This window comes from Tauraco erythrolophus, chromosome 5 (assembly GCF_009769465.1).
Source record: "Tauraco erythrolophus isolate bTauEry1 chromosome 5, bTauEry1.pri, whole genome shotgun sequence".
NCBI classification, from domain to species: domain Eukaryota; kingdom Metazoa; phylum Chordata; class Aves; order Musophagiformes; family Musophagidae; genus Tauraco; species Tauraco erythrolophus.
The window spans coordinates 1,210,836-1,224,897 of NC_141469.1; the positions used below are offsets into that span (position 1 = coordinate 1,210,836).

The following is a 14,062-nucleotide window of genomic DNA, read 5'->3' on the forward strand; positions in this document are numbered from 1 at the left end:
GACGTACAGGCCTTGGTGAGCTGTGGCCATGAATTCGTGGAGTGATTGAGAGCAAATAGTTTCACAAAGCTGTTAGGTGTCCTTATCTTTGGAAGGTTCCTAGAAGTACGCTTGGGAAGTGTGAAGGTCCATCTGCTTCCTGTGTTCTATGGTCTGAGGGTCGGTGTGAGCTCAGGGACTGGTTACAATTCTGTTTATAAAAACAATTATCCCTAAAGCCTCAATGTCGAGCAAGCAGAGGGGAAACCCTGACCTCTAACAGAAAAACAATGTTCTGTAGATGAAAAAAAAAAAAGACAAATAACTTTGCACAAAATAAATCACTCTGGTAAAGCTTCTGGAGTGTGCCCCACTCAGCTCGAATGTCACCTCAAGGAACAGACAGGATTTTAGCAACTGAGGGAATTGGATTGTGTTTATAGTCAGGATGCTATTAAGCTTCTGTGTGCATCGAATGTGTAGGTATGAACACGCCTTTCAAGAGTGTTTCCTGGGATTTCTTTGGTTGTTTTTTTTTTTTTTGTAACATGACCTTCTCTTACCTCCGTTAGGTATGTTAGACGTTTTCTATGACTTGAGAAATGTACTTTTTCAAGTAGTCGTTATCTGTTAAATTTTTTCTCCATGCAGGCCACCTGGAAATGGTGAGGTTTCTGCTGGAAGCTGGTGCAGACCAGGAGCACAAGACAGATGAAATGCATACTGCGCTCATGGAGGCTTGCATGGTAAGAGATGTATGGATATGTACTCTCTTCACTTCCCAAAGATGGACAAAGCAATTCCTTTAGGTCTCCTTTTGGGACAGGACCCAACTAGGTGATGTTTCAGTTCTCCTGTGTACTTGATGGACCTTTCGCAGAAGTAATGGGAGGGCAGGGAAGTACCTGGTAGAAAAATAATACTTCCTCAAACAGTGAAATTGAACTCGTTCCTCTCGTGACTGACCAAGTACTTGAATTTTGAAGAGACTTCAGCTACAACTTGGATCACGTGAGCACTAGCAGGAGAGCTCTAGCTCATCCTTTGAATAAGTAGGTTTCTGTGTGTCCAGCTGCACTTTATTTTTTTTTTTTTTTTCTGAAGTGGTGGAAGTCAGTGAGTGAGGCTGTGCTCGTCCTCCCAAAGCAGCTTCTCAGGGTTCCATCTGTCCTTGCGGTGTTGTGTGTCACTTGCTCTTGGCTTTTTGCCTTTCTGATAATCTTGGAGGCCTCATGAAAAAGATGTTTTTGTGACCTCAGTTAAGAGAAATTAATGACTTCAAGAGATAGCCAAAAGCAAATAATAGTAATTTATTTGAACAGAACAGAACCACATGGCCACGTGCTCCTTGAAAACACAGGATCAGAAGTCGTTTGGGAATCAACTAGGAAACGGAAGGTGAAATTGCAAACTTCTTACTAATAGGAGCACTTTCATGTTGCTGCTTGGCCCATCTGAGGCAATCCTACAATGACAGTGTAGAAGAGATGACCTTTTTATAAAATTCAGGAGGTTGGAGAACTACTTTGATTTTTTCATAATAGATTTTTGCTGTAGAACACAGGTAAGAGGTGAAGTTGTTGCTTGGAAAGGTGTCTATGGGTGTATTTTAATGCTGGAATGGTATAATTGATGCTGGATTTAAGATTCTTCCAGGCTTTCGTGGTGAAGAAAACTTGCTAAATTGATTCTTTAGATAATTTTCCTGTTTGAAGTACCGTTAGGGTTAAACAGCTACGTAACTCTCATATCTGCATCTTTTTTTAAAAGCACATATCCTATTTGAAATCTATTTCCTTCATATTGCCTGAAGTAACAGGATTCAATTTCTTTGGCCTTTTCCTTCGGAGATTTCAGTTCAGGATGGATTAAGTGTGCCCATTTATGCCTTTTATTTCTCCTCCAGGAATTGTTCAGGCTTCGGTAGCCCCACTCAGAGAAGTGAGTACACTGCCATGAGTTGATGAACCCTGCCTGGTTCCAAGACTTGGCAGGATGAAAAATCCAGCAGGTGTCAGTTTGTGTCTCTAGACCTGACAAGGTTTTGAAACTTCCTGCTGGAAAAATGAAACCGAAACAGAATGGAGCAGAATTAGGCTCCATTTTCAGACACTCCCCCCGGTTTCCTTTTTGACCCTGAGTTGCAGCAGTGCAACGCTCACTGCAGATGTTTCCTGTCCTATTTAGAAAGCACAGCTGCAGCATGCTTAGGTAGGTCAGTAGTTGGTTTGTGCCTCGTGCCAACATATTGCAAATCCTACATCTGAAAATAGAACTTAAAAGTGAAACTGAAAACTTGTCTCTTAGGTTTCCTTTTTACCCTGTTCTCTAAGTAGGTTTCTCATGGGTTGGGTTTTTCATGTCGTAAGCCTTGTGCAGTGGCACGTCGTGAGTCTGTGACCAGAGAGGAGCGTCACAAACTGTTATTTAGTCTTTCCTTCCCTGAAATCACTGTCATCGTTTGAACATCAGCCAGTTACGTCTGTTGGAGGAAGATAATGGCTCAAGATCAGGGAATCATTAACAGAAACTGTTAATCTCCTTGAGAAAGGCAGGCATGTAGATAAGCAGGACATCATCGATGGTTTGTCTCTCTGAAATCTGAATAGATGAGCCGTATAAATATCAGGGGTGCTGTCCTTGCAGCGACTTCCCTGGCCGATGAGGATAAAACTACCTTGTTGGATGTTGCAGTAGCCTTCTCACCAGGATGGCTTCTCAACAGATGAGAAGCTTGCAGAGAAAGCTGCTATTGCATGGAGCCATGGAGCAAGCCTTCTTTTCCTTGCCACCCTATTCCCTGCTTTAAGACATAGTAAGCAGTAGGAAAAAAAAATTCATCTCCCTTATTTCTGCAGGAAACTGTTCCTAAGTAGGCATTTCCATGCTGCTGCTCCGATTGGACAGGCAGCTGGGTCTCGGTGCCTTCAGCTCTGCTTAAGAGAGGGAGCAGCTTTCAAGAGCAGCACTTCAACAGGTCACAGCCTGAAACAACGCCGTGCAGGAGCTTCTTGGGTCAGCATGTGTTTTCTGCAGAAACAGTGGTCGCTCTTCAGGAGCAGAAGAAAACTGCCTCTTCCAGAACAGCATTGGACTTGAATTTATGTGACAGAATTGTTTATACGTGGCGTAGCGCTTACCAGCCAGTGAGACTCTTCAAACCTGGTCCTACAGGGCGTTCGGGAAGCCTTCTGATGGAGAGCTTGTTTTATAGACAGCAGTTACTGTGGGTTTGATGCAAATGAGTTGTTGGGCAACGGGACTTGCCTCGTGGCAGCAAAAAACAGGTTTGTCTAGTTGGTGCTTCCTTTGACTCAAGAAACCTCATCTGCCGCAGCGAGGGTGACTACTGATTGCCCACAGTGGTTGGTCTTCAAAGCACCCGTGGTGGGCTTGTACAGACTGGTCAGGCGACGTTTTGTGATGAGTAGCAGTCAGTGAGGGTTTTTCCTAGCTGTTGTAGAAGAGCTGAGCAGCACCACCCCGTTGCAGGGTTTGTTAAAGCACGGATGGAATTTCCTTGTATGATCCAACAGCATCAGTCCTCCTCAAGGCTGCTCGGCTCACGTAAGAAGCTTCCAAGTTTGCCTTAGTACTGCCGAGTGCTGTCGTTTTGGTGAATCAGGGACGATTAGTGAGCTGTCTTGCCAGAGCCTGATGGTCGAGGTGCTGTCTTTGCATTTCCCTCAGGAAAGATTCTTCATGGAGTCTTGGAGTTTTTCCCTAAAATAGTATTGTCATTTCATGTAAAAGGTGAATATGTCCTAGTTAATGTCCTAGATATTTTTCTGAGAGGAAATCATGTTTTACTGCCCGGATATCAGAAGAAGGTCTAAAACAAATAAAGTGAAGCATGAAAACATGAGATAAGGTTTTTCTATTTTGTCTGGAAAAGAGCTTTTGGTGATTGGGATTTCTAGTTTGGAGAGGATGGCAACAGCTGCCACTTGTTGCCTCTGAGTTAATCTGAGGTGGAGACGTACTTAGCATGTTGGGTGACAACCTTGGCATCGCCTGGTGCTCCTGGTAAGCTGCTGTTCTCTCTCTGCAGTCCTCCCATGTTTTGTCTGTCAGACCTTTTCCCATTGTGGTTACTCCAAGTTGGAATGATGGCAATTTTCTCTTGGACAAAACCGGCTTGGAGACTTGGTGCTGTTGTTGGACTGCAGTGACGGAGCCGGTGTCCGCTTCTGTCTAAAGAAAAGCAGAATTGAGTAGCAGTTGGAGATGCCACTGTCAGGCCTCCAGTGCAAACATCCAGCTGAAAAGCCACTTCAAATAGTTCCTGAACTTAGGGCATACGGAAAACATGACGAAGCTCAAATGTGCTCTTTGTTTCTAAAGGAAGAAAGCACACTTAGGAGCTAGGTTTTGGTGAAACCAGTTTGACAGCATGGTGATGGTACCTGGAAAGTCCTGCCAGGGGAAGGCTGTAGTTCAGGTGGCTCCTGTGATGGATGAGGAACCCCTTACAAATGGTCTTGGTTTGGCTTTTCTCTTGGAGGGCGAAAGTAAGACCTAACTGGGCTACTAAACTGAGCAGCAAGTGCAATAGATGCAAGCACTGTCATCACACGCGGCTTCTTTTTAGCAAAGATTCGCTGTATTTAACGAAAAATGCAACTGCATGTTGAATTCAAAATAAAATCTTTTATTTTTCACCAAGTGGGGAACATTGGTATTGAATGACTTGTTTGCTATTTAAAGGTTTCGTAGTCTTCAGGAAGAACATCAAAATCCACTCTTCTATCCAAGAGAAGATTTTTTTTCTTGACTGAAATGGTCTTAATACTCTTATATTTATTCAAGTGCTTGTGTTGCTAGTAGTAAATGTGTTGGCAGAACACGAGGAGAATACATTTGAATTGTGACTTACTCATATTCTGTGGATGATTTCGTGTTCCGTGGATGATGTCGCGCGTACAGTTCTGTGTCCACGGTCATGAACCAAGAGGAGTACTGGGTGTTGGAGGATTTTGGTCTTGTTCTTGTGGAGGAGGCAAACTTCCAAAGTCGTGTCGAGCTCCCTCTCAACTGTTTGGGATTTGGTTTTTGTCCCCTGCTAACCAAGCTGATCCCAAACACTGGAACTTGAGTCTGATAAGAAGTAGTTGACTGACTTGTTGCACCATTGGCAGAAAAGTTTGAGATGCGGTTTACAATGTTTTAGTTTTGAATTGAACATTTTCAGTAAAACCAGCTTGAAGTTTTTTCAGGTGCTTGTTTAATAGTAGATCTTTAGCCTTTATGCAAATACTTAAGAAAAAATATTTAGGAAAACCTATTAAGCAAGTCCGATAGTATTTTTGGACGTGCGAAGTCACTTGCTGCTTTCTGTGTCTTCAGAGGGAATTTTAGTCAGTGACTACTTAAAGCTTTGGAGAAGAACAGTTTTTGTCTTTTGACCGTCTTCTGATCTTGCTTTTTTTTGAATTCCTAGGATGGCCATGTGGAAGTGGCACGATTACTTCTGGACAGCGGAGCTCAGGTGAACATGCCCGCCGACTCTTTTGAGTCTCCATTGACTTTGGCGGCCTGTGGCGGGCACGTCGAGCTCGCGGCTTTGTTAATTGAGCGCGGAGCTAACTTGGAAGAGGTAAACGATGAAGGATACACGCCACTGATGGAAGCAGCTAGAGAAGGCCATGAAGAGATGGTGGCACTGCTACTTGGGCAAGGTAGCTGTTACGGTGCCTTTCGTGGACCGTAATTCGATTGGCGTCTGCATGTGGTGGGGGGCTGTGGGGAAAGCGGAGTTACTGTCATTTTGGTTTCTTTGTTGAGCTACTACTGAACTGCACCCTCATCCTCAACTTCTGGAGCATTGGGTGGTGGGGGGTTGTTTGTGTCTTTTGTTTAAGCCAAATGTCCTTGGTTCTACTTGTTTATTTGGTAAATGGTCATACTGAATTGTTCTTCAGAGCAGGTTTGTGTTTTTCAGACAGACATTGGATAGGAAATGGTCTGTGTGGGTGACTGGCACTCTGCACCATGGCTTTGACCTGTCTTGAGAGGGTCTTGCTGCTGAAAAGCTTTGGAGGAGTACTTTGAGGACCTCAGAAGGGTCTCCAAAGCGGTTAAATGAAGTTGAAATCTTTTAGTTTGGTGCACCGTGATGTCAGAAGAAAGTCTCTGCAGCTCTAGAAATGAGATATGTAATAAGAAGAAGCCTTGTGCATCAGGCCATGGCTTTGCTCATACTGGTTGCAGTAATTGCAGTTTTCTGATGCATATGTGGGTTTTGTGTTTTGTTTTTTGTTGTTTGAAGGAGCGAACATCAATGCTCAAACAGAGGAGACACAAGAAACGGCATTAACTCTGGCTTGCTGTGGAGGGTTTTTGGAGGTTGCTGATTTCCTTATTAAAGCAGGAGCTGACATAGAACTTGGTTGTTCCACACCTTTGATGGAGGCTGCTCAGGAGGGTCATTTGGAGCTGGTTAAATATTTATTAGCTGCAGGTATGGAGTAATTTTGTTTTAATAGTTTTTTAGAGACTTTATGTGACCTTCAGAGAAAAAGACCGTTTTCCGTATCCATTACATTTTCCTTAACAGCTGCTTGAGGTTGACTGCGAAGGTTTGTGGAATCTGAAGTCATTTACTGCTTGGACCCTAATTTAGCTGTTGAAGATGAACTCACTTGAAACTGAACTTGTAGTTCATGTTTACTTTTTTATGCCTCTAGAGTGTGACTCAATTGGCGATTTCATAGATGCTGGATCGGGAGGGGGAAATGAAAAATAGGCTGTCTGAGCGGGTAAAAACGAGGAAGAGACTTGTATGTTTTTGTGTGATGAACTTGCCAAAGCTTACGTGCTCGTTACTGCTGCTCCAGGGGCTAATGTGCACGCCACAACAGCAACGGGTGACACAGCACTGACCTACGCCTGTGAAAACGGCCATACCGATGTAGCAGATGTCTTACTTCAGGCAGGTGCAGATCTGGTAAGCCATGACCTTCTTCATTTTATTTCCTAATGAGATTATTTTATTAACATCTTTTTTTGGGGGGGAGGGATGCCATGTTCATTACTGAAAACTCAACGAGCTTGCTGTTCGTTTATGTAGTTGTATTAAAATTATCTTTTAACCTTTTTTTTTTTTTTAACTAAGTGAGAGTTGGTGATGCTTTTCTAATGGATTTTAGGCTGTTTAATTACCTGGAAGCGCTGAGGTCAGCCGCAGTGCTTTGGCAGTTGATGTCTAAAGCATTTCCAAGCCATTCAAGGTTGCTTGTACAGAAAAATAGGGGATTTGGTTCTTTTGTCATGTGCAGCCCTGAGTGGTATTCAGCTTTGAATTGTGCTGATTATGGGTTAATGCGTGTGTCAGCAAATTTGTTCTGTTCCTTAAGCAGCACACAGTTGATAGTTCTGTTGTGGTGTGATCTATTTGCTGTACCGTAATGGAATTAAGAGGATGGGGGTAAATTGATTTTTAGATTTCAGTAGGCTTGTACACATGTTATCAAAAAGTCAAGTTAAGCATGGTAGACCACGTTTTGTTGAACTAAAATGCCCACCGTGTGCTTGACTGCTGCTTGTCCAGGAGTGTCAGACGTAGGCAGGTAGTTGTATCTGTCCACAGGATACGCTTGATTCCAGTGCTACTGAAACTTTGGTCTTTTGCTGGTGGAACTCTAGAAAGGGATCTTCCATGTCCGATGTCTTCTGATTCAGAAAACCAGAAGGCTGAATTGCATCCTTTCGCATGTGCTACTTAAAACTCCGAATTTGAAGCTTTTCTTTATCTGTCTAGGAGCATGAATCAGAAGGTGGAAGAACCCCTCTGATGAAAGCTGCAAGGGCAGGTCATGTTTGCACTGTTCAGTTCTTGATTAGCAAAGGTAAGAACGTGAAGAGGTTTCGGTCTTCCTGCTGTTAGAAACGCTTCCAGTAAAGATCTTGTGTCAGTACCAGTGCAACTTCCTTGGATTTGTTTCAAATGCTTTAACTTCAGTAGATCATTGGTTCTCAAACTGGGCATGCAATGATCACCACTGGTTTCTGATGAGATTAGTGGAAGCTGCAGCTACTTCTCAAAATAGTTACGTTCCAGTCTCTAATTCCAAGGAAAAGCAGCAACAGTAGTAGTGGTTACTAGGTGTCTCTATGCTCCTGATGCAGTTTTTGGGCATGGTCTTGTCAAAAATTTCACTTCAAGTGCCTGTTGCTTTCAAAGTTTTGACTATAACTTGCTTTATGTTGTCAGAACTGTCAGCTCCAGCCTTACATCACTATTGAACGCAGGGAGGTGACGCAGAACTCGGCATTGCTGTTGTCTCTCTTGAGCTGATGCTGAAAGATGTTTCTTGTACCTTGTATGGCACAGCAGTGGCCTAAAGCTCCCAGGGGGGTGTCATTTTCCCTGTGTAGGTTGCAGAGCTGCAGTTAGCCATCTGCTTGCCGATGCCAAGATGCATGGATCCATGTGCTGGATGTTAGTGTTCGTTTATGGTTGGTGGGTGGTTTTTTTGGTTGTTATAAAGAGGCAACGCTCTGGCACAACTGTTGGCAAATTTAAAAGCAAGAGGTTCACCTACTATGTGATCATGAAATGGTGGAATAGTTTGGGTTGGAAGGGACCTCAAAGATCATCTCGTTCCAATCCCCCTGCCATGGGCAGGGACACCCTCCACTACACCAGGTTGCTCAAAGCCTCATCCAACCTGACCTTGAACACTGCCAGGGATGGGGCATCCACAGCTTCTCTGGGCAACCTGTTCCAGTGCCTCACCACCCTCAGAGGGAAGAATTTCTTCCTTATCTCTAATCTAAATCTCCCGTCTTCCAGTTTAAATCCATTACTCCTTGTCCTGTCACTACACGCCCTTGTAAAGAGCCCCTCTCCAGCTTTCTTGTAGGCCTGCTTCCATACTTACAAGATGGCCACTTGAACAGTGAGTTTGGAGGACTTTTCCAGATAGGGTTGCTTTTCTTTTTGAAGCCATATATGCCCAGAGTTGCCTGTAAAGCTGTTAGGCACCTGGCAAGACCTTGGTTCTAGTGAGCGTGACTTACTCAGTGGCCTTCTTCTGATAGTATTAATGGACTGTTTGATTTAGTTTATGAGTTGTAAGACTGCAGCCATGGAGAGCCGCGTTAGCATGCGTAGGAAAGCTGTTAACTTCTGTCACTTTTGGTAGAGAATTGGTTGAAGCCTTCTAAAGGAATCTTTCCCCCTCTGTTTTTGAAGGAGCAAATGTGAATAGGACCACAGCTAACAACGATCACACAGTATTGTCGCTGGCCTGTGCTGGAGGTCATCTGGCAGTTGTGGAGTTACTGCTAGCTCACGGTGCTGATCCTACGCACAGATTGAAGGTTTGTCACTCAACTACCTTACGTTCCTTTGAGAATTAGTCTTTCACGAATCTGAAGACCACTGATACCCAAGTGAATTTACTCCTTTTGTATTCTTTGCAACTGACCCAAGATGTCATGAGTTGAATAGGAGTACGGTGCAAGAGCTGGTGTTTCCACGAATACATATGATGCTCCTGAACATGTTTATAGACATTAAAGTTAGGAGGAGGGCAGCTCTGTTGATAGCCATGAATGCAAAGGCTGCTCTCCAGCCATAAGGTCGTAATTGTGAAAGAGGAAGGAAAACTTCAAAAAGCACTGGTTGTTGTGGAAATACTTCAGAGTCCGTAAGTTGAGATGTGGGCTTACTGCAGATGGAATGAATGTTCATGAGCGCAGTCTTAATACTTAGTGTTGTGTCTCCCAAAATGCTGCAGCACTGTCAGGTTTTGATGATGCTGTTTGCTAACGCTGTGATCTTTTCCTCTTCAGGATGGATCGACTATGTTAATAGAGGCAGCAAAAGGTGGTCATACCAGCGTGGTTTGTTACCTCCTAGATTACCCAAACAACTTGCTTTCTGCACCTCCACCTGATGCTACTCAGCTGACCCCACCATCCCATGATTTAAATAGGGTAAGATTGAAGGGTTGGTGGATTTGTGTGGCTTTTTAGTATTTCTTCTTGCAGCTTACTCAGAGTTTTAAGATGAGTAAGAGCGTGAGATGATTTGGTGAACTACTAAACTGTAGGTGAACGCACTGAAAATGATTTTGAGCTGTTGTGAAAAGGGCAAAGACTATTTGAGCATCGCTGTGTAATGCTGTCATCGTTCTTCGTATTGATCTATAAATACTATTGGAAAAAATTATGAGGGGACAAAAAAGCCAGCGAGTGAAAAGGTCTGTTTTAATGAGGCTCTGCTTCATAAGTACGTTTGTGGCCCGTTGTGGCTTGTATTTGCTTTCCCCTAGTAGAGCCCTGTACCATGCTGAGATAACTTGTTTGACAGCTAATTCCTTAGGTTCAAAATGCAAACTGTATACAAGTCTGATGATGATGATCTCAAATGGTTAACTCTTGAACTCAGCATTTGAAAAAAAACGTATTCCATGTTGTTAGTTACCGTGAAAGTCTGCTTTTCTAACAGGTTTTGTTTACCTTCTCTTGAATTATAACTAGATTAGAGTATGAGATAAGTAATCTGTTAGTATCCAACGTTTCAGGCTCCTCGTGTACCAGTGCAGGCGCTACCCATGGTCGTCCCACCCCAGGAGCCTGACAAACCCCCTGCTAATGTCGCCACAACCCTTCCCATCAGAAATAAAGGTCAGTCTTAGTTCTGGAGCTTATTTTCTAAATATCCTTCCTAGGTAGAAAATAGAGGGTTGAACTTCTAGGAAGCTAGTTCCTATGAAGATTGTTTATGGAACCAGTCAAGGAAACTGCAATTTTTCATTTTTTTTAATTATTTTTTTTTTAAGGATTGCTTATCTGCCAAATATGAAGTATCAGTCATCTAACCCTGTAATCATAAAGCGTCAAGAAATCTGCCTAAGTAAATACGTTAAAATATGTATTAGTCTGACCTACTGGGCTAATGCAAAATGTCACCCTATATAAATACATAAATTGGACAATGGAACTGGTAAAAACAGTGTCAACCTCCATATCGTAGTCCGTTCGATAGCTTGGGTGTACTCAGGATAGTAGTCTTGGAACGGCTTTGACTAATTTGATGGAAGGCGGAATTTCTTGTGCGATAAAACACGTAGTCTGATGTGGCTTAGGTCCTCCTAGGACTAAATTTGCATCTATTTTGATGTTGCCATTTTGACACTTAACGCTTTCCGTACCTAAGAATTCTCTTCCAAAACAATTTTTACCAAGGACCAGCGATAGTGCAAATACAGGCGTGCATGTCATAAAATTAATGCTGTGTGTACACTTGTATTGTTCTGGAAATACAGCGAGGATGACTGGAAGAAACTGGGCACCTCCACTGGCTCAAACCCCGAGTTTTGATTTGCCTTTCGCCCTTCAAAATTAACCGATTGTTCCTTCTCCAACCGGTACGGCAGACCATGTCAGCTGTGTTGCCGTGGACTTCTTCATAAAAGATGAATTGGATGAGTCCATCGCTCGTTCTTGCAGGAAGGCTGAAATATTGGCCTTGCCTGGGCAGAGAGCTGAGTTTTGACACAGGCCAAATCATGTCTGCTATGGATAAAACGTAGTGGCCAAACACCCCCTGTTAGATCACGTTAAATAGAAATGCCTAGCCTGGGTTCTAGCGCTGGTTGTCAACTGAGCAAAGCTGGATACCTGTAGTGAAAGGATTCAGTAGTCCTAGAAAGCGTAGCGCTTCCCAAAACGTACCGAGTCGCTCACCAAACTGGTGGCCTAGAACGAGTCACCTGTCCCTTGAGATGTTTTGACGTGACTTTGGCTGGGCTCCAGGGCTGCGACCGCACGTGTATGTCTTAACCCGGTGCTAGTCTCAAAACATGGAGTCAAGAGACAGCGTGTCCTTTCTCTTTGTTTCCATTTATCTCGTAGCACCACTCGAGAACAGCGGCTCTTGAGACAATCGCTTCATTTGGCAAAAGCGTTAACGATGGTTGGAGTAAATATGTCACCGTAGCGCAGGGTTATGTTAAATTGCAATCTGACTGCTGTGTTCAAATTGCTAGCCAAAGATGGGGTGTCCTGTGAGGGCCTTGCAGTGCACGCTGAGCTGCTGTGGGTGCTGTGTCTTGGTGCGTAACCGGCCATTCAGCCTCCCACCAGCAGCTCTATAATGAGGATGCCATTCGTATGCACTTCCATTGGTTCTGAGGGGGTTTCTTTTTCACACAGCTGCTTCTAAACAAAAGTCCAGCAGTCATTTGCCAGCAAACAACCAGGATGTACAGGGTTACATCACCAATCAGTCTCCAGAGAGCATTGTAGAAGAGGCTCAGGGCAAGTTGACAGAGCTGGAGCAGAGGATAAAAGAAGCCATAGAGAAGAACGCTCAGCTGCAGTCCCTGGAATTGGCACACGCCGACCAGCTCACCAAAGAGAAGATTGAGGAGCTGAACAAAACGAGAGAGGAACAAATCCAGAAGAAACAAAAGATTTTGGAGGAACTGCAGAAAGTGGAGCGCGAGTTACAGCTGAAAACCCAGCAGCAGCTAAAAAAGCAATATCTAGAGGTAAAAGCGCAAAGAATTCAGCTCCAGCAGCAGCAGCAGCAACAGTCTTGCCAGCATCTGGGACTTCTGACTCCCGTTGGGGTAGGAGAACAACTCTCGGAGGGAGACTATGCGCGTTTACAGCAAGTGGACCCCATCTTGCTTAAAGATGATCCCCAGCAAGCTGCCGCGCAGACGGGTTTTGCACCAATTCAGCCTCTGGCCATGCCACAAGCTTTGCCTCTGGCAGCAGGTTCCTTACCTCCAGGGTCCATCGCAAATCTTACAGAACTGCAAGGTGTTATAGTTGGACAGCCCGTGTTGGGCCAAGCACAACTAGCAGGGCTGGGGCAAGGAATACTGACAGAAACACAGCAAGGGTTAATGGTAGCCAGCCCTGCTCAGACGCTCAATGACACGCTGGATGACATCATGGCAGGTGGGTTTATATTGTTACGAGCAGGTATAATCTTTGCTTGACCAGTTGAGGGGATGTCCACTTCTTTATGTGTGTGTGTGTTTGTGTATTCCCGCTAGCTTTCCGGCAAGTATCACTAGCCTGCCGATCCCTGTCTGTAGGAGTTGGGAAAACTAGTCTTAACTTTTCCATTTGCAGAGTTGTCCTAACTGGTGCGTGTTGGTCAGGTTGGTATGTCCCAAGTGGCTTTGTTTAACTCCTTCATAGTTTGGGGGGAATGTGCTAGGGTCTGACAGTTCTGTTCTGGCCTGTGTGTAGCTCAGGAGTAACACCTTGACGATACCGGTTAGGACTTGGGACCAGCTGGCTGAAAACTTGACTTGGAGCACTCAGAACAGACTTTGAGCAACTCTAGCACCACATCGAGCCTATAATGTCTAAGGAACACGTAGGCTTGTCATCTGAAGGAGAACTGCTCTAGTTGGCCTTGAGTAGTGTACCTGTTGGAAGCTTTTACTTCTGTTGGGGGAAAAAAAAAGGTGATAATCCTACGATTTGTAAAAATGTCTACTGATAAAAATGGCTGGTTTGCCAGCAGAAAACAAATCTAGCCTTAGCAAAGTCTTCTTCATGGCTTTGGAGAAATCTTTACCTAGTGACATCAGTAATTTAAGGCCTTAGATAGTACAATAAAATAAAGAAACGGGTTTTAAATACCGTAGGAAATGTGGGTTATTAACGGTGCTTTCCTTTATACCTGCTTCACTTGCACTTAATCCCCTTTCCGTGTTAAAATAGTCCCTGAAATACAAATTTGGACTACTTGGCTGACTACGGATTAATTGTTAGCTGAGAGTATTAAAAAAAAAAAAAAAAAAGAAAATCATGTCACCCCATGAAAACTGGCTGAGACGCTCTTGATGGAGCTGATGTACTTCCATTTGGAAAAGTGCTGTCTATTTTGAAAAGTTGGCTTTGTAAAAAAAGTTAGGATGAGGGGCGTGTGCCGGAGGAAAGGCAGGTCTCCGAGAATGTTTTAGCCCAGAGGTGTGGAACTGGTCCTGCATGTACTCCTGCAGTTACTGGAGTACAAAAACTGTGCAGAGGGAATAGAAGAGAAGGTAATGGCTAAAAAAACCAGGTGGTGATCGCTTAAAATACTTGAAACAACTCTTTTAAGTTA

At 43.9% G+C, this 14,062-nt stretch overlaps 1 protein-coding gene across 5 annotated transcripts in view; it reads left to right on the plus strand.

Moving 5' to 3' along the window:
- The window catches only part of ANKRD17 (ankyrin repeat domain 17), a 91,665-nt gene that overhangs the window by 49,737 nt on the left and 27,866 nt on the right, over nucleotides 1-14,062 (plus strand). For 3 of the 5 annotated variants that reach the window (XM_086612308.1, XM_086612309.1, XM_086612310.1), the window contains 9 exons: nucleotides 631-725; nucleotides 5,420-5,657; nucleotides 6,248-6,439; nucleotides 6,816-6,925; nucleotides 7,739-7,826; nucleotides 9,176-9,303; nucleotides 9,778-9,921; nucleotides 10,512-10,614; nucleotides 12,145-12,900. In XM_086612308.1, the coding sequence (XP_086468434.1) occupies nucleotides 631-725; nucleotides 5,420-5,657; nucleotides 6,248-6,439; nucleotides 6,816-6,925; nucleotides 7,739-7,826; nucleotides 9,176-9,303; nucleotides 9,778-9,921; nucleotides 10,512-10,614; nucleotides 12,145-12,900 (1,854 nt within the window). The remainder of the gene's footprint in view (nucleotides 1-630; nucleotides 726-5,419; nucleotides 5,658-6,247; nucleotides 6,440-6,815; nucleotides 6,926-7,738; nucleotides 7,827-9,175; nucleotides 9,304-9,777; nucleotides 9,922-10,511; nucleotides 10,615-12,144; nucleotides 12,901-14,062) is intronic. The other 2 variants (XM_086612311.1, XM_086612312.1) reach the window with 1 other exon arrangement.